The 27264-nt window shown below is 43.0% G+C and overlaps 1 protein-coding gene across 3 annotated transcripts in view; it reads left to right on the top strand.

Moving 5' to 3' along the window:
- LOC122401657 (probable serine/threonine-protein kinase yakA) overlaps positions 1-27264 on the top strand; it is a 154744-nt gene that overhangs the window by 23179 nt on the left and 104301 nt on the right. Inside the window, exon 1 of one of the 3 annotated variants that reach the window (XM_043403920.1) lies at positions 9608-10028. The exons of 1 other annotated variant lie outside the window; for it this stretch is intronic. In XM_043403920.1, coding sequence (XP_043259855.1) covers positions 9783-10028 — 246 coding nt within the window. In that variant the 5' untranslated portion in view covers positions 9608-9782. Of the gene's footprint in view, positions 1-9607; positions 10029-27264 lie in introns of those variants that run through there. One more of the 3 variants, XM_043403923.1, reaches the window with a different exon arrangement.

Genomic DNA, 27264 nt, shown 5'->3' with positions numbered 1-27264 from the left:
GGTGGTTTTCTATCGCGCGGTCACGTTAATAATCGCTCGTGAGTTTCGTGGCAGTTTTAATGGTTCGAAGAACGAGACATTGCTTGGACCAGTGTTTCTCAAACTTCGGTTTTACGCCATTTCCACGATCCCCGCTTGCCAATAAACCATATTTAACCTTTGCAATACTCAAAACGAGGATATTGCTACGATACACCCAAGACGAGTTAATCAGTTCGGTTGCAAAAATGAACATGATCTAATTTTGAGAATCGTACTTGAATGGCATTGATAAGTTGCATTTGAAATGGGAAACTGTTGCAAATAATAGCGGAGAAAGAAAATATTGAATGTAATTAAGATTATTTACAGCAGAATTAAAAGGAAAGAGCTCTGGACGAGTTTATTGTTCATTGACGCGGCTCTTTAAATTATTTGAAATTAATTCTGTGAACGGTTGAATGCTCCGCGTGAGTATACTCGCTGCCGCTGAAAGTATTGCACACTGCCAATGCATACGCACTTAAACGTATTGCGCAGTGAAAAGGTTAACCGTCAAAGAGGAATCCACAAATGCCGCGGCGAAGTGTAAAATTGTGAATTAACTGTGCAGTCATTGGCAGTCTGTGAACCGATCTCGGCTAAAAATTAAATCAAAATACATTAAGGAAAGTTATATCTTTCTTTTTACTCTTACAAATATACAAGATAACGTGGCATAATATTTATTGTTTACCGAATAAAAGATACGTGATTTTATAAATTTGTCTAAGCGGTCGCATATTTTTTCATTTGAATTCAAAATTATATTTAGATGCCGTGTGGCGTCTTTTGGTTGAAATATAAATAGGAGAGACGGTAGGATGTCGTAGAAATTTTCTAGTAAATTAAGCGGAATCGCCCAGTCACATCGGTCCGGTTCGGTGACCCGTCAAGAAATCCACGCGGCTCACCAGTGGGACCGTACTTTGAGAAAGGCTGGGTTAAACGACGATGTTTTTGCTCGAGTCCTCGGGCTCGTGACTCTTTTTTAACCGGTAGTCGGAGATTTCAAGTTACACTGCTTGCGTTTCTAAAGAGCAGATCGAAGAAATTTTTTGGAATTCTTCGAAGCAAGAAGTCCGAAGGTATCGTTGCAAAGGTTCGAACTTCTTTCGTTGACCACTTTTTACAGAATCTTTCCATAATAGTACATAGGAAACCCATACAGCGAAGATTACCACTTCTGTGTGATTTTTATTATTAATCGTAAACGTTTTGATTTTACCGAACTGTGACTTATGTAACATTGTCGTATAACCATAATCAATGACATACACCATTTATGTGATTGTGTGTTAAGTGTATGATCGCCACTGTATGCCGATCACGACACGACGAGAAATTTCGCCTAAGTGATAACGCGAGTAACAGGCGGCGTGTTTCGTGACGTTCGAGCAAGCCAATGGACTTGCCAAACGTAGAGTGGTTTCGTGCCTCGGTTGGGGATCTGTTGGCTCGGATGTATTTAGTTTTGAGCGTACCCACACGTGCTATAATGCACGCCGTATGCCGATAGCCGACCGAGATAAAGTACTAGGAAACGAGCGTGCATAGGCAGAACCGACGCGCAACAACCACCGTCGTGCATCGCGATCGCCATAACGTATCGGTTGTTTCAAAGTTCCCTGGGATCCGTACACGGTATTGCCATACTCGTTCCACACGGAGGCGACCAGTCGTTTCGCGTTCCGGGAACGACCTCCGTCTTTGAATGCTTCGCGAAACAGTGCTTAGGATCTTGGTCAAGCAATTTGAGGCCTTTCGTTTCGTGGAAACTTACAAATTAGACAAACTTTTGGCGTTATTTTTAATAGTTTCACTGCTTCAGATCGATTAGAGGTATTGACATAGGTCTGTGTCTCTCTTGAACATGAACTTTCTTTTTTTTTAGTCGTGCGTGTATTTTTTTACGAATATATTTCGATTACCTTGGAGATCGGTTAATTTTACAATGAATCGACTTTGAAAAAAAGTGGGCCATCGCTCGTCGACTTAACCTATAGAATGCTGTTACCATCGAGCTAACTTGGAGTCAGTTCTGTCACCTCCCACGCGTACTTCGTATGTGCATGCGTGAGTACGCGGCCACGTGCGTGCGATACGAGCTCGCACACGCCCACCGGCTACGTGACACGGATCACCGGGCGACTCTGTGTACGAACCTCATACATATTCAGTCGCATATGCGTACCGTGTAATCTACTTAACGTAGCCGCGACACGTACGAACTCCGTCCGTGTTCGTATTCGTGGACGTTCAATTTGTAACGTAGATGGATATTTGTATTATCGGACGACGAGGAGGTGTGTGCATATCGGGGATATCGGTCCTCCGTAGTTTCCCGATCGACGCGGCCCGACCCAACATAATTTCATTTCGTTCGATTTCCTCGAGCGTGAAAGCCCTTTTACCGGCCTCGGGAAAGGCGCCAAAACGACGAAAGAAACTGTTCTCCCGTTTCAATCTGAATGCAACCACGTCGGGGACTCCGGGTTGAATACAACGCCGCGAACAGTTTCCAGCAACCAGGCACGGTTACGTGGCTCGCCGCCGACGCCATCGAGACGTTCCTGGTTAAATGAAAGTGAAATTTGGCCAACGCCGACTATAGGCAATTTCGGTATGGAATTACTTTATTACTTGAAGACAAATTCTTCCAACGAGCTACTTTGTTGGTTTCTGTGAAAACAGCTTTCAGTTTATTCAGAACGATATATTCTGCTTTTACACACTATATACCACAAGCACTTATCTTTGTGCGATTAGCCACCAGCAATCCGTTATTCGAATTTCGTGTCCAAATTATCACTCGAAAGCTGGAATTACTGTAGCACGTTTTGCAGTATCCAGGTCGTAATCCAATGTGTGGAATACCCGAACAGCCAGTTTTCTCCGTTCGCGCTTAAAACAGAGTTACATACCGCCCCAGTTTCTAGAATCGGCTCGTATACATCAGGAAATAACAGTTTTAGTAATCGAAGTTGGATCGAGTTACCGATCCATGTTCGTCGCGGTCACGCGGCACAAAAACAGTAGACAAGCATATAACAGTGTACAATATTCCAATGTATTGAATCATAATTGCACAACTTTGAATAACTTCTCTACCACTTTGGACACCTATCTACTTTTTCGGGGCAATTCAGTTACAGCAATGTCTTGGGCATTGACCGACGTTTGGGACTGATAGTGAAAAGGACGCATCGATATCTCATAGATTTAGAAATGTAAATAAAAGTCGAGAAGCCAATTCGATGGGGATAACAATCGGGCAATGATCAAGGGAAAATCCTGGCCAATTTCCAAGGCGTTGCTGTATTTCCCATTTGGTAACCCTGGCTAGAAATCACGTTCGCTGTAAATGGGACTTAACGGGGGCTACCTAGCGCGGACATGATCGGGATAGAGTCGTAAGCGTTAGAGGATTAGCGGGCGAGCGTGGGTGGAGCGTGGCGATAGCGGCCGGGGCTTGTTAGCGCGAACGCACCCTAGGGAGCACGGCGTGTCGCGCGTGTACGTCTAAATATAAAGTCGACGGAAGAGGCGCGAGAGCCGCGGATCCCCGGCGAGTGGTGTGTGTAACCACCTAGTCAAAACACGCTGTTGTGTCGGTTGTAAGAGTCGAGTCGCGGCGGCGACCGCGGCTGCAGTTGCAGTTTGCTGGAGCCACGCCGATTCCGCGCCGGACCACCGATCGTCCCTCGTGGTTCTCGCGAATATCGCGCGATCGCGTTTAAGTTTCTTTTTTCCGTCAACGGTCGAGCAACATTTCGATCTCGCGAAAGTGGGATTTCAACAACCCCAACCCCCTCGTGTCATGGAGATTAACCCTCGATCAGTGTGGTGTCAATGTTGTAACGTAAATAGTGCGGAGGAGTAATCGTGACTGTTGCAAATAATGATTTAGTACATTGGTTTACCAATTTCTGTAGGTTATACGTGGATATCAAGATTAAGGTAGTACGAAAATCTTAACCATGAACTATGGAATAGGTTTTAGCTTTTCTCTTATTATTTAGCAACGAATGTTTTTGACCTTCAATGACCTTCTTCATAATAACATATAATTAAACGAAAAAATAATATAGTGTATGAGAAATAAGTCCAAAAAGTTGTAAATCAATCAGATTTTATAATATTGTATAAAATACTCCATCGAATGGACACAGTTATGTATTATGTATTCTTACAAAACAGTTATCGTACGTTTTCACTTCCAAAATTTTCCATTAAACCAAAGTGCAAAATGTTCGCATAATAATCTCTAAATATTGAAAAGTTAGTCAGCGTTTCCGAGAGAAATTTTATCGTAGAGTAGGAAGTTTCTCTTGGATCCCTTCTCGCCTCCATTAGTTATTCTGTTTTTATCCAGTACGATTTTATACCACGAGCTGTAGCACAAAATGTGAAAGGCTCGTCTTCGCACAATGTATGCAAACATTTTTTGAGATCCCAGGAACAATTTATGACACTTCCTTTTTGACCCTTGCGTTTTAACCCCGAGTCCAGTTACGATATATCCTTTTACTTCGTCTTATGGAATCTGTATGGAACATACGCATTTATCGCAACGATATTTAGAATTGCAGACACAATAATTCTCAAAACTGCTGGTCCATAGTACAGACCCGGTGGAATTAGGCCAATGACTGGAGTTACTATGCCCCTTTCCTTAATCAACCAAGGTTAAAATTCGAGAAGAAACACTTTCGACGTACCGATTGATCGGTGAATCTGTTTCGATGGTACATACGTGCGTGGAGTTCGTTATCGCGCGCCAAAACAGTGCGTGGTACACGTATAAATATATACGGTGTTCGTTTCGGAGCGTAGCTGGAATCGAGGCTAAGTCTGCGACGATTTTATGACGACCTTGGCTCCGAGGAACGAGCGAAACGGCCAGAAGAACGACGCGGGAGGATCGTGCTATTTTCGAGCGGAAATCGAGTCGCGCGTCTCGTTTCGAGTAATTGCTCGCCGTCCTCGCGGCCATCGTTCGAGGGTGAAATCGATTCGAACGGCACGCTGGAAACACGACGTCGGTCACGGAGATATTTCATAAACCAGTCTCGTTGCTCGAAATCACGTCCCGCGTTCTCGCGTTAATTAATTTACGAATCGGCCGGAGTTCGTTCATCCCTTGAGGAAGTACCGAGGAGCGATCGTCGCCGTCGTCGTCGGTCCGGGACAAAGGAACGATCGAGCGTGTTAAGGGCAATTATCGTTCCTTCCCTGGTAATTAGAGGGGTGGCACGATAAAAATCGACCGGCGTGGAAGCTCGATCGAGATCCCTCGCTTCCGAGCAGTCCCGTAACGGTGTCACGCGTAAACAGGTAGCTTCCTTCGACGTGTTCGAGCCTTCTGAATTTATTTATTTCAACACCGTAGACGGTCTATTATATTCGAACCCTCGACGTTTTGAAATTATTAGAAAAGACACGTGGAATATCAATTTGTACAATATTTTAACGCATCAAGGGATTAATATTGATATTTTGTACGTAGAAAATCTTCTGTTCTACATTTTACAGTAACAACACCCATGAATTATAATATAGAGATCCTCTCGTAACGTACCACCTGGATCTACATTTTACTATCTAACTGCAATTCAAACCCTTCGCTCAAAGTTGGCGCACGTCCTATCTTCGGCATATATGCATAGCAATTGGATCACTTCATAAAGTGAGAACTATCGGTAATTGCAATCGATATCATACCCATCGTTGAATTTGCAAGCCATAAACACAGCTGAACTGTTTCAAAGCCACTTACGTATTACCAACTCGAATACAATTTAATCATTTTTCTGTAACGCAAGAGATTAATCTTAATAGAAGGAAGAATCTAATTAAAATAGTTACCGTAAACCCGCGATAATTCCACGAGTATAAGATACTCTGCAAACTGTACTATATTTACTATATTTTCGATCACTTCGAGTTTTCAGCGTCAATTTCAAAAGCTAATGCTTGAACGTCGAATGACACAGTGCCACGTCTTTCATTTCCACAAGTTAGAGGTCATTGACGCCGGGTAGTATGTCTTTTCAAACACGGAAGCTGGGAAAGTGGCTCTCAGGATTGATCGCTGCCTAAAATAAACTGGTGTTAGAATACTAATAGCTTCATCTATGCTTTTGGTAGAATATTCTTTCCAACGCTTAACGACAAGATTTATTCTACACTACAAGGCTCCTAAAAATACAATTTAAAAACGCAATCAATAATATAAATGGTTTAAGAGCTAGCATTATTTTTGGTGAAAGACAGTCAGCAATCCCTGTAGGGGCATTTTTATAAGGCGTAGTAATAATTTGGTCACTGTACTTTATCATGTACGAAATAAGAATATCTCTCGCGATTTGGGGCCGTTCCACAACACGATTCACTTGTCCTCTCGATCTGGTCCGGCGTTGGTAACATTTCGCGTACTCTGAGAGAGTATGTTTCCCATCAGTGACTGGTTCCCGGTCGGACGAGGGCGTGCGAAGTATCATGAAAGAGCCAGTTGTTCACATGGAAGTCGAAGGGTTCCGTGGTCGACTATTAGCGGCTATCGGTTGTCTCTGTGATTCTACAAGTTCGAGGAATCCCTTAAGTACCCGACTCTCACTGTATCGTCGCCATCTACCAGCCTCCTGTAATTAATTATTCCCGGTCAGTCACGGGGATATTTAAATTAACGAGGCCGTCGGCCCGCACGTGGCCGGGATACCATAAACAGGGTTCTGGTTTGTTGAACGGTGAAACGAGATATTCAGGAACGTGTGTTTTGGATATTAATTACTATAGAAAATTTAAATTGAATATCACGATTTCACTATAATATTTAAAAATTTTCAAATATCTCCATAAAATTTTAAGGATGTAAATTTTAAACGAACCAGAATTCTGTCAGCATTGTGTCGTCCCAGAAACTCTTGGATCATCCGGACCAGATCCGTACGAAAACACAGAGAACAATAGCCTCTTCTTTGTTGGACGTATGAAATATTCGTTATCCTGGCGCTGATCGCGCGGCAGCCTCGTCTTTCACTCGAGTATCGCTGTTATTACGAATTAAAGGAAAGCGGGGCTAATTCCGCGGCGGCTAAAACGGTCGATCCCTAGCACTATTTTCAGACCGGAACGTGACACTTCATTCATAATCCTCTGGCGTATACTAGCCCCCTCGGCGAGACCCAATTAAATCCGAGTTTCCTCTTCAACTTCTTCGACCCGGACACCTTCACGGACGCTTTCCCGTCGGGGCTCGTGAACTCGAAAGCTCCAGACACTTTGGGAGTTCTTAAATGGAGCGGTATCCTCTTCTATTATTGAATAGCCGAATTACGACGTTGACCCGAACAGGAAATGTCGTTCGACTGCAAACATTATGGTTAGGCTTCTTTCTACAGCACGTTAACGATCGAGCGTTTACGGTTTGACTCGCAGGCCTTCGTGAACAATATATTTTTTAGTCGAAATATATTTCAATAGTTTTTTTTAATTTGATAGTCGATTGAAAAATGTTTTCTGTTCAAATTTTACTCAACGAGTATCTTTACTTTAGTCACAAGTAAAATGGGTGAATCTGATATGAGGTTTCATCTTTAAAATTGAAAAACAACAACAACGAAGTGATTTTCAATAAAATCGGAGTCTGATAGTTTGCGATGTTTCCTCGCGAGTTCAATGTATACTATATGTCCCGAAAGTGTAAACATTGTTTTAACATTCTGTGTACATCGCTTTTCGTTTGAATTTCTGGGGCAAAAATAAACATACCCCTGCTGTTACTCATGCTTGTAGAGAATCGAAGGCTATAACATTCTGTCGTGTCGATATCTGGGTTGCCATCGATCCTATCGAATGTTTGCGCAGAACAGAAAATTTTCCAAATTCAATTTTCAATAAATTTAATTATACCTTAGCGCTATAATTGTAAAGATAACCAAGATATCGCACAATTTAATTAGCCTCTACCCTGTATATTCGTTCCAAGTTTAATTATTTTTTCCCAACCGTTTTCCGCGATGCAGTAACCAGCAAAATTGCATTTTATTTGGATTCGTATAACTCTGCAGATATTTGTTTTTATTCAACAACTTTGTTCGCCAAACAAAAACAAGGAAGCTAAATGTACATAGAAAAATTTAATTAAGCAGGGTGAAAGGTCGAGGTTCGGAGTAGGGGACTCCTTTACAGCCCGATTCGTAAAATATTACTCCAACTGAGTGTGGATTGGCGTACAATTAGCGATGTCTTTCATTATTGAATACTGTAGACTCAGCACCGATTGATGATGCAGCAACTCAGCCAATCTCTCCGGCGGTAATCGTTGGCAAAGCGTTCCAAAGTGCGTCGCTGATCGATCCTCATCAGCGTCATCTTCCGCGAAAGGGTTTCACGAGCGGGCGTCGAAGGGTCGGTGGCACCGAGTGCAAACGCGCATTTCCAGGACTGGTCGATTGCCCTTTTGCGCCCTTAATCCTGGTGGCCGGTTTCCAGAGTAACGTAGAGTTCGCTAAGTGAATCAACTCGATCTTCCTTCCACCCCCAATCGGCCTGATTACGCACGTTCCGTCTATGATCGCTGAATCGAGTGAACGCACACGATCGTCGGATCAATCGAACCGTGCGTCTCTAAAACTCTCGGAGACGCTGTTTGGGAAAAGTATAATTAAATCGACGATCGTCAGTCACGATAATCAACTATAATGCATATATAGCGAAAATCGAAAATGTAGAATAAAATTTCATACGATGCTTCGTTTTCGGGAAAATTAATTTTGAAAATTCATCGGGTATACGTGCAGTGGAGTACGACTTGGGCATCGACGCAAGTAGAATTAATAAGTAATGGACGGACGCGCCAGCCAAATCGTATTTCATCGCACGCGTACGCGACATATTTTCGTATTTAATTATTTCGAAATCGTGCCATTACACGAATAAATTTCATTGTACATTTTCAATTTATTTTTAGTAATGGTCGTAGGATAGTTCGTATAGTAACGTCATATGTGCTATATTGCACAGGGATGAGAAGTTGGCTAACTGGTCTGATTGTTTGCGGTATAATCTCCTTCCTATATAACCAGGAATCTAGGCTCATAGGAAGTAGATTATACTATACATGATCAGACGCGCCAGCGAACTTCTCATCTCTGGACAGTAAATGTATAATACATATGTATTAGGATTTCCCAGCAATTGTTGTACATTGGGGGAATGATTTTTCATGCAAAAAAAAAAAAATCGAAAGATCTATTAATATATCTGTCAGTCTAGTACGAGCGTATAGTCTTAATTATAAATTCTAGAATTTTCGTATCGTGCAATTTACATAGTAATCGATTATGCGAAATCGAATGGAGGGTTTTACGAAGGTCAAGAACAATTTCGTCGAGTCTATTCTTGTATTCCATAGTCAGCGCATTCGGTAAGCCCGACGAGGATCGTAGAGTGATTTGGTCGGAAGCCAAATTGCGCCTATTCGATCTTCCGTTCCGGCGAGGTCTGGCCGGGTGTTCCGTATTAAATTTTTCTTCTTAAAGATAATTCGAGGCGTCTCGAGCGTCGAACGGATACCGCGATGGTTTCTGCGCGTGGGACTTCGCGTTGAGAACGTTTAATCGACCGCGTCGAATCGACGCCGGACGAGATCAGATCCTGGCAATTTGTGCCGTGCTCGGTTAGCCATGCGAGGATTGCGACTTTCCGCGTGAAATAATACTAATCCGACGAGACTCTGTCGGCGAAGATCCATCCGCGAGATGGAGCGTGCCGTTACGACGAGCGACGGTCGCGCGAAGAGGCTGTCGACGATCACCGAGTACTCGGAGCCTGCGATCGACGCCGACAAGAGTGATCGCGAGGAGTGCCGCGAAGAAGAACTTGGCCCTCCGAGAAGCGACTCCGCGAGAGAGCTCGAGGTCGAGACACCGCCGGTGAAGTACTTCCTCGTCGACGACTCGCCGATGGCGAAATTCAGCCGCAGCATCAAATGGATCTACAAGAAAGTGAGTCTTCGAGTGTCTTAAGAGCACTTTTGTACTTTTCGTGTTCCCTTTGGTCAGCAATCGACGGATTAGGCTCGCTCCAAGTCGCGAAAAGAGCGACTACAGAAGTGGCCGTTCTTCGGTCCTTTCTTCTTTTGGACCGCACTCTCCGTTATACTTTTTTATATTTATCAAATATGTGAACAGTTTTATCTAGGACTAATATTTCACACGTATCGTGAGAAATATGTATTCTATCATCCTAAAAAAAATCGTTAAAATCCAACCTGTACAGGCGCACCACTTTTCGAACTATGATCGATGTCCAGAAAGCGTCCGATACGTCGCGAAACGTTCTCGTAATGATTCGTAGGAATCCCTTAAAGCCTGTGGTCCCCTCTGTGCGCAAATTTTAATTCGTTTGTGCGATTCCGTTGGTCAGAAAACGCGTGGCAAGAGTCGAAGCGAAGCAACAAGCCGATTTGCGGCGAGATTCCGTTGCACGTGGAGGGAAAAGTGCGTCACTCTCGAGCCCGGGCTCCGCCCTCCGAGCACGCGAGCAGCCGACGACTGATCTGTAATTCAAACAGACGGAATTTGCACGTCAAAGTCGCCTCGCGAGTGCCCGATCGAGTCTGCCGGGACCAATATACATGCATGCACGTTGAATCGGCGCACTTTTCACCGGTACTCGTCGCGTTGGCTTTGAATTATCGTATCCGCGAGCCGACGTTGACGTTTCTATCGACTCCGTTGCCTCTGCCCGAAGGTTCGGCTACCGTCTATTCCTCCCCGCTGTCGGTGAAAGAAGCTATTAACCGCACGCAGCAGACGCTGTTCTTTTGCTCTGTTTTACTTTCTAACTCTTTCAGCCGTGTCTGTTCCGCCGCGAAAGAAACGCGTCGGACTCGCGAGCCTGCACGAAAGTCGTGACGGCGTTCGTGCTTCTTCCGCGGCTACTCCTTTTGACGTTGCAGATACGTGCTCCGTAGTCATCGGGATGCATCATCGATCCCAACCAGTGGCGCACCCAGAAGGGGTTGCACCGGAGTACACCACGGAAATTGGCCGGGATTTTCCCCTGGTCATTTTCCGGTTGCTATCCCCACCAGTTTTAAAACTGGTCTCGATCACACTCTCTGGAAAAACCTTCGACCTTTTCTCTTGAATATATTATGGTGAAACTCGTTCGCTTAAGGAGATACATAAGGGAGCAATTGCCCACTCCTACCACGACTTTTGAATCGATCGACAAATAGAAACTAGGCATTTGATAACATGTACACTGGTTATGAGTCTAAATAGCTGCATCTTAAATTTAATTAGCCTGAAGATTTGCTTATTGTTATTTTTGTAGCAGATCGCAGTGATGGTTGGAAATTAATTAAAAAAAAGTTTCTACCGGTGGCCTGTTCTGTTCTCGCGAGACGGGTACAGAGAGCTACCTGTCGCGGAGGAAGAGGCCGCGAGAGCCAGGGAACACACAAAAGAAAAAGGCTCGGAAAGATGAACGGGAATAAAGAGACAGAGCGTGAGAGGAAAGAGAATCGCGTGTCGAGAGTCTCGGCCGGACCTAGAAACTCTCTCGCCCTCTCGAGTCACGAGACCAGCTCGAGTGGGTCTTAGGGGCTGAAATGACCTATTTCGCATTGTGGTTAGCTTTTTGGTGTCCCGATACAGCCGAGGGGCGCGAGACTCGACCCGGCTTTACTCGAAATCCGGCCAATGGTTTGTGGACGATAGATTTCCAAGATTATACATTCGGTTATCGAGTGTATGTACTTCAAAGTACAGTAATCCCCGCTTGTTCGTCACCGAGATGGGTTTGCTCGGTGAAACATTTGAGGAAGGTACGGTAATCCCCGGATAATGGATGACCAAAATCCACTTTAGAATCCTCGAATCTGTCCTACGGATTCTGCTTCTTTCAAGACGCGGGCGTATACATTTTTATCGTTTCGTACGATGACTACATCCCTTCTCTGCCTTCTTCTTTCTCAATTTCTTATGTTACATCATTTCTATAATTACATTCAAAGTTTCTCAAATATATTTGGGGGTCCGTTAAAGGTTGATCCACCACTGTTCGTGCACCGGCTGGAGTTTATAGCGTAACGTGATCGCGACCAAGGGGAATATCGGGTGCAAATCCTGCAGGACAACGTTTAATCGTGCGAGAATTCCGCGACGTACCAGCAGTGCGAGATCCTTTTCGAATTTGTGCACGCAATGCGGCGTATCGTACGCGATCGCGGGAAAAATAACGGCGGAACGTCGTAAAACCGAATAGCCGATTTTTATCTTTGGTAAAGTCTTAATAAATTCGTAGAACGTTAATAGAATCGTTCGAAGGAAACGGCCGTTACGAGGTGGCCCGATTACGCTCGCAATGGGAAATTTTAATCGGCAAATTAAGCCGCGGCGCGTTGCACGGTAACAATCGCGACCTACGACCGGAGCCAGCTAATGGAACATCGATTTTAGGTGGGTTCGATTCGTTCTTCAATTACAGGAATCTTGTTAAACAAGTCCAAATCCAGACTTTGGTCCTATCTCTACCAATATTATAAAATGATGGAGATTGTAGCCGATAATCACGAAATCCAGTGGATCAGTTTGGATGAGACTTTCGTTGTTGGCTTCCTTGTAATCTCTGCAGCGACATTGGATATGTTTCGTCACGCTATCTTATCAACAAGATAATTAAAACTGCATACGCTAACCAATCTGGCAGAGATACTATACACGAGTACGTTGAATCTCAAAATAAAGATTTGATATTGTAATATTAGATCGATGGGAAATAAATGGTCGAAACGTGTTTAGATTTACCAAGTTTCTATGGTAACGGTTCTGGATTCCTGCAACTATTGTTGCGCGAACAACAGTTACATATCTTATGCGCCTGTAAGACTACATATATCAAAGATTATTTTAAATTCCGTAATTTATACAACGAAACACGTAATGAACATTTCTCGGGTCAAAAAATATTTGGTATTGATTAGCCAGCACGCTCGCCCAACCTGAACGTAATGGAGAATGGTTGGGCAGAACTTGCGAAAAGAAGAAGAGAGTTTCAGTGGCTGTCAACGATTTAAAATGCTGCGTTTTGTAACAGTGAAACGTAGCTCCGTAAAAACTCATTTGAAAATTCTGTAAAATTTCTCACAAAGAGAGTTCGTGGACCACGAACAATCGATGCAAACACGACCGTTGGTGAAATTACTCGAAATGTTCCACGCAGAGCGCGTGGCCGTTAACTTCGTAACATCAATTTCGCGTTTCAATCGAGTCGCCTAATCGTTCCACTGACCAGCAGACGGTGAACACATCCGTCGATGGAAATTGCTCCTGCACTTTCGGCAACAACGTCGTCGCTCTGCGGCCGATTTCGCGATCGCACGTATTTCCTGAAGCAAATTACTTTCATTCTACTCCCGAGAGATCGCTGACCTCCTCGGTGAGGAATATTAAACGTACGGCCGTTCGCGTTTTACAAGATGTACGATATAAAAATCTTTAAAAGTACGACATTTAATTTTCGATTCTTTTTTCATAACGAGTAAATAGAAATAATCCTTTTGGAAATAGTTTTAGTCATCGTACGCGACAAACAGATTTGTATTGGAATTAAACGGATAATAAAAATATTTGTGTATAGTATATAGGGATCTTCGAGGTTACACAGTGTTTTAACGTGTATAGTAATTAGCGTAAGTAACGTATAGCGAGCCGGACTCGTAGGACCGGTTGAAACGAAATACGATGTCGAGTCCAGCTCGCATATAGAACCGCAAAGAGTTAAGAAACGCGAACGGACTAAAATGCAAGGTTTTACCATATAAAAGGTAACAGAACGTGTATTTTCTAAGTTTATCGAAACTAGGAATTCCACGTTTCGCGGTAATGGCATTACAAATATCGAAACGAAAAAGGATATTTCATACGTTACAATTAAAGATGTGCAAAATTTTATTTAAATAATAGATAACTAATAAGACTTGCGTGTAGTGGCAGAATTTAATGCTCGAAGAAAAATAAGAACGAGTCACGTCGAGAAGTTCGAACGATTACTAAAGTTTATTGACCTAGAAATATTGACAATCGGAAGGGCATAAAAAGGATATCTGGGGGACATATGGAACTCTTCCGGAAGCGTGTAAGAAATCTCGAATAGTTTCTGCCAGCTATTTCTGCCAGCCGGTGCACCGAGAACGCGCGACATGTTTCAAACGTGTACACTGGGGAGGTACTTACTTTTCGACCTCGGAATTACTTTGGTCTCGTTCCCTAGGATGGTTCCAACACATAAAACAATAATTCGAGTAAAATATAAGCTCGATCGGACAGCAGTAAAACCAGTCTTGTGGCCCTTAAGCTTTTAACGCTCTGAGATAAACTTATACCCGTACGATAGAAAAATAATAAATAAAACAACTATTAACTTCTACTGGCTTGTAATATTTTTTAATAACCCTTCGATGGAGTTTTGGTAGAAATTATTTAATACAACTAATAAAAATTTTAAATTCATTTGTAAAGTAATTCTCGTTTAGGAATGAATTGAAGATTTTTAATTTTTAACCGCGAATAAAATGTATCTAGCTCTTGTTTCGACAACTCGGTTCTAGAGAATTGATCCTTTTAATTAGCGAAAACGTTTCGAATATGTCTTGTCCTGGATCTTCCTTCTCCAGAAGTTGGAAGGGCCAATCACGTACAGCAAATCCCTGAATAATTGCCAGTCTAACATGGAGTGCGGTTGTTGCAGAATATTTCGAAGAGGTTTCGAGCGGTCACAGTCGATTTACGATTGTTATGACGAGAGGTCGACGTTTCGCAATACAAATTGAGACAAGTTTCTACATTACAACGGTGAACGTTCGCGTCGGTGAAACTTCAGTAGTACGTTTAATCACAGACATATCTTGCACTGTAATTTGAAATAGTCGTTCGTTATTAACCCTTAATGGCTCCACTGTTGGAAACTTACATTTATAACATAGAAAACGAAAGGCTTCACTGCGGGGTCCATATAGAACTTCGTTTCATTTCAATTTATTATTAGTATAATTCGAAATATTTTACATATTATAGGTGAGTGTTGCACACAAAATTGTCAATTTAGTTCCAAAAAGATTTGATAAAAAATATTTGGTGGAAATAGAAACTGCAGAAATAAAATGCAGAATATTAATTTATATTTATTTACGTACCTCTTGATAATTTTGAAAAAATTAACCGTAGAAGTAATAATGGGAAAATAGGGACGTGATGTGCGCTAACGACGCCGACTATATTTAGTGTTGAATATGTTTTACGGACGTAAAGTTGCGTACTACGCCCTTTCGCTAAAATGTTTGGCTGCAATTTAAAGACCTACTGTGTGTATACATAACAGCAATTAGCAAATTGAAATTGGGAGACGTAAACAACCAACCATTTCTGCTCTTTTGCCACTAATTGAAGATCAGGTAGCCATTGTTTACACTCCTAATATTGGCAAATACAAAAAGTTACTATGATTGCGGTACAGTAACGCCATGCATATTTACGCTCCTTATTATTCCAGCAATATTGTATAAAATCAAATATAGTTATTTAATATGTACATAATATTATTTCACTGATTTTGAATAATACAACGTTGACGAAAATGCCGAATACATAATGCAAACACGAACAGTAAATTATCACTCCATTCCCGATCAGAAGCTAAAAGTATTGTTCGTTGTTTCTAACTCGATTTTTCTTTTTTGTTTCAGGTAAGTCACGAAAATTTCACATAGACAAATTCACAGTTAATTCCCAAAGAAATGTTTCATCACAGGTATTTATTATAATTATGCATTGTTAACGAAGAAGTATTATCACGTTATTTTACAATTATGCAGCTTGCGGTATATTTTTGGTTCATAAATTACACGTTCTCGAGCAGAATCTGTCGACCTCTCTCTCGTTTGATTTGTGGACGAAACACGAACAAAATGAAGGCTTGTTAGCAGATTGTACGAGACATCTTTCATACTTAAAAAAATATAAGATGTATTAATTTTGAATTTGCGTCGTTTGGTGCAAGTTTCACGCAATGGACTTGCACTCACGATAACGATGATTACAAGCATATTCGATTAAAAGGCAACAATAAAACGCTTCGGTGGAAGTCGAATGCAGCACAAAATTGAAAAAATTCGTCAAAAATACAATTAAGCCACCATTTTTGTAAACATTTTTTTTCGTTTATTCACGACTGGTGTTCGAATTCCTTTTTTCTTTCGTCGTGGAGAAAGCATATAAGGACGATGGTCGATCGGTAGCGCTGTTTCGTCGTATCGAATCTGGTTTGCAATTCGACACCGGTGTCGAAGGGATCGCGATCGCGATCCGGTATTTCGTGGCACAGATCTCCGCGAATACCTGCGGGACATTCGATCTCTCGGTGACAATCCGTCCAGCAGTTTCGTTTCGTGGCCCGACCGCAGAATCGGGTCCCGATCCAGTCCGAGTGACATCGAGACGCGTTAAAGCGAATCGATTTCACCGGGAGAGCCAAGCGTCGCGTTAATCGCCAGCACCGATAATCACCGTTTCGATTAAACGCGCAGCTGAATCTCGCGAACAATAACGTCAATTAGAAGGAACAATATATAATTTAGCGCCCGAAAAATGGAGAAATTCAACGGCCCGATTTAAAGTATTATGAGAAAATAGATATGTAACTGTAATGGAACTCCGTGTAAAAGAATTTTGTTTCGCGTTTTTTATTTGTTTCTGCGTGTAGGAGCACTCTGTTCTCGTTTGTGCTCGTTTCTTGCACACCCAGTATTATTCGAGACAGCGGGGGGTGGGAGTCGATTACGCAACCCTGTCGCGATGCAGAAATAATTAGCGAGACACGACGTTCGAAAACGTGTCTACGGTGATCGACCGGATCCCTTGGATCCTCGATCCTTTCGGTCCATTCTCTTTGTAGCCAAGGTTCGTGTGTCGTTGAACTCGACCACGACCCCGCGCAATGATTTTATTCGCCGGCGCGCTGGCCCGCGCATTCCTTTCCCGAGGAAAGTCATTCCGTGAGAAAACACGCACGTGGTGAACGAAATCGCAACCCACGATGCGTTCGATCGACCATCGATCGCTCCGGCGAAATCCTCCCAGCTTCGTCGCTTCAACTTTTCTATGTCACTTTTTATTATTCTTCTACTTTTATTTCTGTTCCTTTTACAATCAATTAGACTTTCAAGCTAAAACGAACGATAATTTAAGAATTTAGAGAGATATTTAAAAATTGTTTAATATACTTACGCGTTTCTCTGATCCTTTTGCTCATTCCTACGGGAATGATGGTTTTCGTTTCAATTCTATACGCGTTTGCTTGCGATATGACAGTGTAATAACTGGTGTCCGTGCAACTGAGAAATAGTCGGCAGTATGTTTCTGACTGTTGTAAAATGCATAATTATACCTCTGCAGCCCCTGACATGGTAGCAAAGTCCAAATTGGTCCTCGGGCCAAAAGAGTTTAACGTGTCTGGCATACGTGGAATCTTATACATTGGCGTAAGCGCGAGCATGGACGTATAGATTAACAGCGAATACGCGAGGCTTCGTCTAAACTCTGTAATTAAGATTGTTCGTGAGTATACGCGGGACTCGAAAACGCGTAAACACTCATTCGATGTGCAGTCAGTCAGGCATAAAGTTACGTAGAAACACGAAGACATTATACAATATATAGGATCGACGAAGAGAATTACATTCGAAACAAATAACATAATTACAAGAATGAACAATTTAAATCACACTGGACACAAATTATTGATTCTAAAATATCGTAACAACTCGAGGAGCCGCGCGACAGTCTTGCCCGGCGCGCAACGACGAAAATGGCCCCCGGGGCCGTTAATCCGCGTTAAAAGATTAAATAGAGAACTGCGTACGAGTGTCGGTCGGTCGTGTAACGTCGATAATGGAAGGTAATTTAGTTTGAATGGGATCACGGTATCGATCTCGCCACGGAGTAACAAGGCGAAGACTACGAGCTTTCATAGAAGCTGTCACCGTAAGACCGTATGATTAATTGAGCTCTTCGGCCGGTTGATGGTACGTACGCGTTAAGTCCCCGCGAAGATTACAGTTTGCCTAGGCAGCCATCTACCCAAGCTCGTCGACGGGAATCCAATTTATCGCCTTATACACGGTGTCACGACCGGATAAAGGGTAGATTCCCTACCCGTGAAAAAGATACGTAGAAAATGCGGAATAGAATTTGTCTACGTCGGACCACGTTCTCGAGAAAATAGAAATTCCGATGTTCCTCTGGGTGTTTTGGAACTCTGTTCCGACCGCATTTGTAACCAACTCGTATCTTATCTATTTTCACTTGTCGAGGACCGTTCGAAAATGGCCGTTCCTAGTAGTCGTTGAAACAGACAAATTTTTCACGTAACATGCATCAACGCGTACAGTTTTTCAACTATCGGACAAGTTTTACGCGCTCCGTCCCAGGTGGACATTTTATCTAGACTAATGTCTTGGAAGGGCGATTTTTTTCGATAAAAGATTATTCCCGCGTCGATCTTCGCTACATTCACTTTCAGAAGTAATAAATTAAGTTCCTGTAATATTAATCGTCGTAATGGATAACGTCTACGAGATACAAAATAATCTCAAAGTTCAGAGTGTTGAAAACGTTAAAGTTTCGATAGACAAAGTAATTGTTTCGATGTAATTTCATTTGTCACACGCGTCGTGACGCGCCGGCTCGACCGAGTTTGAAATCTTTGGACTGATTATGACGTATCGGCCGTTTATCCGGCCAGCTTGACGCGCGAACGAAAGGGTCTGGTGTTTCGGACACCGGAATAATTCGGGTCCGCTCGACGGTGATAGAGATCGATGAGTTTCAACGGGAATTTATACATACACATTATCGCCCATCGTGTTCGAGGATAAATCACGCTCGAGACGACTTCATCGGACGTTTCGGTCTAAGTTGGAGGAAAAAGGTGGACGATATCCCCCGTCTTCGACGATCACGAAGGGAAGACTGCTTTCCGACGGTTCAAAACGACCCGTGCACTGCGAGCTTTTCATTAAAGTCGAACTCAAACAGAATTTCCTGGAGAAAAAGGGAGCAACGAGTGCCGAGAACGACCGAATTGAACCAGTCGAGAACGGCGAGTAAACAGCGAAGAATTCGTCGTCCTCGGAACCGGGGAGTCATCGAGGTCGACTCTGGCCATAGTTTTCGCGAAGGAACTACGAGAAACTGTCCTCCTGTCTCCGATATGTGCTAGCGCGTTCCGTTTGCCAGTAATTGCGAACCGATCGACCGATCGACGTTTTCGCTGTCTGTGTAATCGTGAACGTGAAACTTTCGACGATCGTGTACCTTCGATCGTTCCATCGGCGAATGTTTTAAGGGTACTTAAAATTTCCAAATAAATTTCTAAACCCTTCGTTTCGAATTGCCGTGCGTGTACCGTTTCTCGTTGTCGGCGAGCTTCAGAAATGATCGATATTGCTGGCGAAAGTGCCGACGACAGACTGACAAAGAGGTGTCGATGAATGTTATTGACGGCCCTAGATGCGCGTCGTCCCACGAGTGAAATTTTTATACCTTTCGTATCTATCGTGTAAAGCTATAGTACTAGTTAAATGATCGCAGACTACCTCCCGAGGCGATTCTCCAGTTATTCTCTTTGATCCTCGCGGTGGTCCCCGTCGAAATCGGAAAGTCATCCTGAACAGTGTCTCTAATCTCGATAATTGTCCTCTTTGAAACGCACAAATCAATTTATGTCGGAAATAAATTGATAAATATCACTGTAATTATTTTAACATACGTAAAACTCTGAACAAAATTCAAGACAGTGTAAGTTAAATCGAATCGTAACGCCTGATGAAGAAAATGCGCTCGGTGAAACGCAACTTTTATTGTATTAAACCGTTACGAACTTATGCACCAACCCGATGCTCCGGGTTGCAAGTCTGTAACGATACCCAGTGTCGTGTTCGTCTTGCGAGCCATCCGTTTCTTCAGGTTCGTTCCGATTCACGGACCAATTTACACGTTTCGCGCTTCCTGCGTCGCCTGTGACTCGATGGCTCGGAGAAATATCTCTCGCCGGTATTACAAACCGTCCTTTTCCCCCAATACAAGAGAGAAGCTCGCCGATGCGAATTCGACACGATTCGAACAGCTGCCGCTTATCGTCCCGTTCATATTTTCCCTTTTCTTCGTGGATCTTGATAAATGATATATTTATATTCGTGGTGCAGAGCAAATAGTTTTCTCGTTCCGCGTTCTATCGTTTTATCTGTCGATACATTATTTCTGTCTGTTCGATCGCACAAGTTTCGATAGGATCCTTTTACGGATAGTTCGCCCAAGTAGGTTCTATTTGTCTTCGCAGAAGAGGATTTAATACTGTCGTACCCTCACTGCTACGTATTTAAAATCGTCGAGTAAAATATTTCTATCTTATGGATTTTCCAACTTTTACAATCCTTGAATTATGTATCCTTTTAGATTTATATAAATGATAGCGTGTTGTTTTTCTTGCTCATCCATTTTGCAAACTTTCGTTGATTTAATTTTCTAAAATTTCCCGTAACCGAGTCGAGTAACGAGCATCGATTTTACATTTAATTTAGTTCTCATGAAAGTTTTACAAAATTACCCAGAGGTAACCGAAGTTCTTGTACTTTGGAATATTAGAACTCTATATAGAATGATTTTCAATTCTTCAACCTCAAACGGTCTTCGAAAGACCATTTTCCAAATTCCAGAGTAAATAAAAGTTTTCCGTCGTTGCATAACTATATGGAATATAAGTTTTCGTTATATCGGAAGTAATTGAAAATTTTAAACGGTTTCATCGAATCTCTAAAACACCCTCGGGGGTCTGTGAGTCACAGTTTGGGAGTGGATTGTAGGGTACGGGGCGTAAGATAATAATAACTCCTTGTTAGGCGAGGCGTTTGCCTCGTTTTCGAGTTTCCACGAATCACGCGGCACACCCCGTACATAAAATTACTTGTACGTTGTACAATGTATGGTAACTGGTTATAACTTTGTTTTACGGGCGACGACGCGGAAGCATCGACGGAACAAACATGAAAGGCGTCGTTAAAAGGGCACGCCGTACGTTCGGATTACGCGCGAGCGCGCAGTTTTCGTCGCGCGGGACGAACGAACCGGAACGGATCGGGACGATAAACGCTCACCAGCCGCGACAACGCGTTATCGATAAAACGTACCTTCCAGTTTGCGAGCGAAACGTCCCGGCCGCGTTGTACGTCTGTCTTAATCCTCCCTTCGGTGAAATATAGGCGCGCACGGGCCACCGGAACGCGCGCGGGGATTTCGACGCTAAGCCTGCGCCGTTGTTCCCGATTCGTTCTTCTTCGGATAAAAATGGGATGTGGGTGAAAATCCGAGCGGAAACTGAGTGGTCCGACTGGGAAATGTCATTGACTCGGGGCACGAAACGAGAGAAACGCTGTTAGTAGTAATTGCGCATCCTTGAAGGTGGATTTCCGACGAATTATTTTCTCGGCTTGGGCTCTTACGAGGGAGAGAGGATATGAGCGGACACGGATTACGGATAAGAGAGAGCACGGGGTTCTGTAGCCTCTGGCTCCTCGTTCTTCGAGGACCCTCCTTTCTTTAAATACCAGATTAAATTTTTACGAACATTTCTCTGGGTTCTCTAATAAAGACGTCGAATATCAGCGAACGTTGTTCGAAATGATCTTTCCATTTGGATTTTGTTTAGTTTTTGTATTTGAATCTGCCTGCGAAGTAGTAAAATAATTAATAATGACGTACGGTGCTAAAGTGCATTGTATGACTAAATTTTTCAAGTTGCGTAACAAAACCGCAAAAACCGATCTCGAAGCTCGAGCCTTATTACATAACGTAACCCAAGATGACTGTCGTTGTGGGATTCTTACGAGAGTTACCTTATACAGACACTGAAATCAGACATTCTTCTGTCGTATACTATCTAAAATGGGCTAAAAACATTCTCCATTGTTGTTTATACATATTTTTTAAGTGGAATAAAAATGATTAGCGTAACGAATCGTAGGCAGAGTATAGCTCGACAGGAGAAGCGGGAGAGGGTACGAAAGATGCGTATCTTTCTTTCCAGCTAGACTTTTTAATGGAATCAATTAGCGTCCCGGCGAAAAGGAATTAAAACTCGTTCGACGGGGTTGAATACGAGCATCGTACCGACCGAAGGAAGCGCATTATTCCAAGCTGTCGTGCACGTTCGAATAATCCGCTGGAAATTTGTCACGGTCGACTGGCTGCATCATTCGACGATAGTTTTATCCGACGAACGTGCCTCGTCACTGTCGCGCCATTCCCGCCTTCGTCGTCGGCGTCGTCGTCGTCCTCCTTTTTCCCCCCGGTGCAATTTCCGCGCTATCCACTCGTCGATATTCATTCTACTTTCTTCGGTTCATACGCAGCGTCGAGAACGTCCGTCGGAAAATTGATTCACCCCCGTGGCCCATCCAAGGCAGAAAAGCGGATACGAGGGCACGTTTGCGTCCCCGCGAACCCGATTCAGCTTCTCTCGGATGCCTAACGACGATCGGGCTCGCTCGGGGAAAATAGGGAATCGCTGATTTTACAATACCCTGCCTCTGGCCACCTGCGAAATTTTCTCGTGAAACGAGAAAATCTGCGTTTCTTCGCGAAACTCGTTGAAACGAACGGCCGATTTAACGGACAGCTTAATGGACCGTTGAATTTTTAATGGAAAATTCATTCGTAACGAAATATGACTGCATCGAGATGCGTCTGATTGTAAACAGGGCCGTTACAACCGCGAGAAAGGATCTGTATTGCTATTAAAAATGTGACTAAACTTTCCGGATAAACTCTTTTCAGGTAGCCGACGAAAGTTTGTTTTAATCCCCGCTTACAAAACACAGTCATAAATCACCATAGTTCGCGCCAATTTTGTTCGGTACAGTCTTCGAGATGTATGCTTTGGTATTGTCTCCAGCCTTTAATTGATCCCCGGATGTTTTATCATTCGTTGTTTGCGTTCTTAAATTCTGTCACGTTCTGTTTTGAGTTCTCCAAGATCTCTCACCTCCCGATTGTTTAGTCTATAATATGTTTGTTTAGTCTTCTATACGATTAACGATGATTTTGCCAAGTTGTTGCCATGTTAAACCATGGATGATTCTCGACATTCTCTCTGTGATTCTCTCTGTGAGATTAACGTCAAGAAGAAAGTGATTGTTCCTAAATTGAAAAGGATTTCCATGGGACGTTGATGAAAACTGTAAAGCTTCGCACGACCGTTCGCGCGCAGTTAGAGCGAGAGCATGATTCAAGTTGTACAATCGCGTCGAGCATGTGTTTAAAATTGCGCACCCCGATATCGCTGGTTAAACCTGCCGGCAAGGGGTGAAGGAGGGACGAATTTGCAAGTTAAATTGAATGAAAAACTAAAAAAAAAAAAAATACAATTGACTGGAATATGCGTGGCGCACGGACGAAAAAGGGGATTTTATCAAACTTATGGCTCCGCGTAGCCGAGCGAGGACGAAACTTTAAATTTTCCTCTCTGCCTCGTCCGTTTTTCACCTCCGACCGAGAGCATTCTTTTGTCGCTCAGGATTCATAAGCCTTTTTTTATACGTTTACCCCGTAATTTCTAGCCAGCAGTTATTGCGACGTCGAAGCACGCGAAAATTCAATTTTTCTCGCCTGAGAGTTTTGCTCGCGATGCGTTGGGGATCGATCCTTCGGTGCAAAACTATTCTACGGGTCGATCGCGACTCGTTATTTCGTAAATTTTTCATTTTCCCTCGAGTATTCGTGCCGGATCGCGAGAAATGTTCGTTTTCCGAACTGCAACGAAGGATATCGAAACTTTTATCGTGGATCAAAATGGCTCCCCTATCGCTGACCACGACTCCTTGTCGTTCGAAGGTTGCAAGAAACTCGACTGTACTACGGAATCTAATAGCAGCAAGAAGTCGGAGAACAACCGTGCCACGCCCGTTGCTAATGACTTTACAGACGACGCGATATTAAGTCGAAACGGAAAGAAAATTATTAGGATCGATATCGGTTAGCTTTTCCCCTGCACGCCTCGGATCTCGCGAATTCAAATTAATACGAGCGTTAAGCTAGAGATCGGGGTTTGCATAGTCGGAAGAGGTCTCCTCGTTCATAAAGCTCGTAACGGATATTTCATGTAGACCAAGAGATTCATAACGAATCCTAATTTTCACTCGACTCTGGGCAAACGAGCCTCTGACGGAGACGGGTCTTTAACGTTCCTCGAAATTATTTAACGGAAGCGAAACGGTACACCTTGCTGGCTTATTAAGGCGTGGTACGGATTTTCTCGAGGGAACAGGATCCGTCGAAGAAAATGAGAAGGATGGGACGGGGTTGCCGTCAAGGAGCTGAAAAATCCACTTTGCGTCGGTCTTGCTCGCGAAAAAGATTGCGGGGACCTGGGTGAACAGTGGAAAAATTCAACGCTTCGTAACGAGCAAATTAAATTCCCTCGACAGCATCGATTTAAACTTCCATACTCGAAATTCGCGTCAGTTTGCGACGATTAGATTTTTTAATCGCTATCATGAAACTTCTACGAACCTTTAAATCGTATATCTATTTCGCAATCATCGGAGAATTCATCGTCCGACGATTGGTCACTCCAGTCTTTTTCATACTCACTCGATAATCTTTTTTTTTTTATATAATTACAGCTTTCCAATGTAGACGTTTGGTAAATTCTTTTATCGTGCGTTTTATGATGGGTGATAGTCTCCTTCGATCGCGTATGCATTTCCGCGCCGTGTAATATTTCAAGCCTCGGAATTTTTTTCTCTGTCTTTCTCTTTCTTCGTGAAAACCACGATGGCAAACCCCGGGTCAGACACGCTAGGCTCTAGTTCCGATGCGCGCGATTCTTCTATTTGCGATACTCTATCTCGTTGACGGGCTGCACTCACTTTAATCAGAAGTTCTCGTTCGGCCGACGATCCTTCTCGTTGCTCAGCTTTCCTAAATGTCGATAGCGAACCCGGCCACGAATGCGTCGTTCCACCTTTTGTGGGACGTGAAAAGCAGATCTCGATGCATGTGGCTCTTCCATGAAAACTAGGAGAACGCCAAATCAGGGAGAAATTAGACCTTCGAGGGACTCGAACGGAGAGTAATAGTCTTATCAGACGATAATTGCAATTACCTTCGTTTGGAAAAACTATCACTGGATTCTGTGCGACACACTTTTAAGTCATCCTGCCACATGTACAGTGCGTCTTTAATGCTATTGAAAAAATAAGAATAACAAAAAGGATACAAAAAAAATAAAACTATAATGGTATCGAGATACTTGTCGCTTATATGACAAACTAATTGTCGATTGCGAACTTGGCCACGAATAGGTCGTTTCACATTTCATGGAACGTGAAAAGGTTTTTTCCGCGTTGAAGCTGGTCATTGTGCATCTTCCGCACGGGTAACGATAATGGAGGTCCAATCTTCCGCGACGATATTACGATCAATCGATAATTAATCGCTGCCGGGCCGTCTGACCAGCCCTCCTCGATCGTAACAACGGCGCTCTAATAAAGCGTCGGATTAAAATGAACGAGGAAATAAAATCGCCGACGCAATACGTTCGAAACGCGGCCTGATATCTGCAGGGGGATAGAAGAGTCGTTAAAGGGACGAGCACGGGAGCCGAATTACTCGAGAAACGGATTACTAGAATTTATATTGAAAGTGTATCGCTCGGAGGACTCTGCTCGAGTGGTTTCCACTGTATCGTGGTTGACGATATTAGAGGGACTTTTATGGAAATGTGGAAAATTCCCAACAGCCCGGATAGGGGTTGCACGACTAACGACCTCGGTGCACCAATTATTCGCTCTTTTCACCGCGAATAAAAATAAAAACGTCGCGCAAGGTAAATGTCCCAATTTCTATTCGCGCAAACGATTTCTACTAGCTTTGGTTTTTTTCTTATTATCGTGAATGTTAGGATTATACGATTCGGTCGACCTCCGTGCACCAATTATTTCCTCTTTCCGGTCGCGATCAAAAAATACATACTTCTTATCTTATCCCTATAAATATCGCAAATTATAGAAAGCCTCGATATCATTAAAGAATAATAAATTTGTACACGTTTCGTAAATACGTTTTTCGTTAAAAGATTGGTTTAACAGTTTTGATGATGGAATAGTTGTTTAAATAAGTTGAAATTGGGACGTTTAAAACAACGAGGAATAAAAGTGTGTTCGGAGCGGTTCTCCACGCGTTTACAATCACGTTGGACGTTTTGAAAGAGGCGTAATTAGGAAAACTGGCGTTCGCATCGCGGCGCGAGCCTACCGTCGAGAATAATATCTTTTTATTAGAATTGCGCTGGAGTGCGCGACTTCGACCAATAACCGTGACGAAGTGTAATGGCCACGTTGTCTAGGCCCCGGCCACGTAGGTTCATTACAAATACTACCGTTACGGAATCGGTTTTTATCGCGCAATCGTGATGCCAAGGCTCTTTGCGCGCTAAATAGGCTACGCAGGTTCGCCGCGAGTTCCTGGGAAATACGACGTGCCGTTATTGCATGCCTGCCCTTAATGGAAAATTGAATCACTTTCGAACGGTAAATAAGCAACTGCGGCGCGCGACGTAATTAGAAAGCCAAGTATTTGCCTCATTTTCAGGATTGATTGGAATCGGGACTGTACAGGTGTTCGAAAACTCCAAGTCAGTGATTTTCGACGGAGATAGGGGTCGGGATACAGTTGATTTTTGAATTGATCTTTCGTTTATTTTTATTCGGTGGCTTTATAACGAAGGGGATGAAAAAAAAATACGGAGCGATGTTCAGGTTTATAATGAATGGGTAAAATAAAATTACCTTTATTCTTTTGTCTAGAAAAATGAATTCATAAAACTTTCCCAAATATTATATTGCAGTTTGTTCGAGTCTCAACTTCGTATTTAAAAAACCACACGATACTCGAGTCAATTTTAACGCCAGTGGAAAATACGTTTCTGCAAATGTTGGTCTAAGTAGGACACAGGTTGGTTTAAGAGAGACCGAAATATAAATTGCGGTACCCAGTGTGTACAATTCTCCGCTATACGGTCCCCTAATATCCGTAAATCTGGCGTTAAAGTGCAATAGGAACGGTCAGAAATCAAGTGCTATCGCGGTCCTTGATGTTCGATAACGTTCGATACGTCCTG

This window comes from Colletes gigas, unplaced genomic scaffold (assembly GCF_013123115.1).
Source record: "Colletes gigas isolate AHSC1104 unplaced genomic scaffold, ASM1312311v1 Colletes_gigas_Sc00026, whole genome shotgun sequence".
In the NCBI taxonomy this organism is placed as follows: Eukaryota; Metazoa; Arthropoda; class Insecta; order Hymenoptera; family Colletidae; genus Colletes; species Colletes gigas.
The sequence above is the reverse complement of the archived record's forward strand: the minus strand, read 5'-3'. Positions and strand labels throughout refer to the sequence as shown.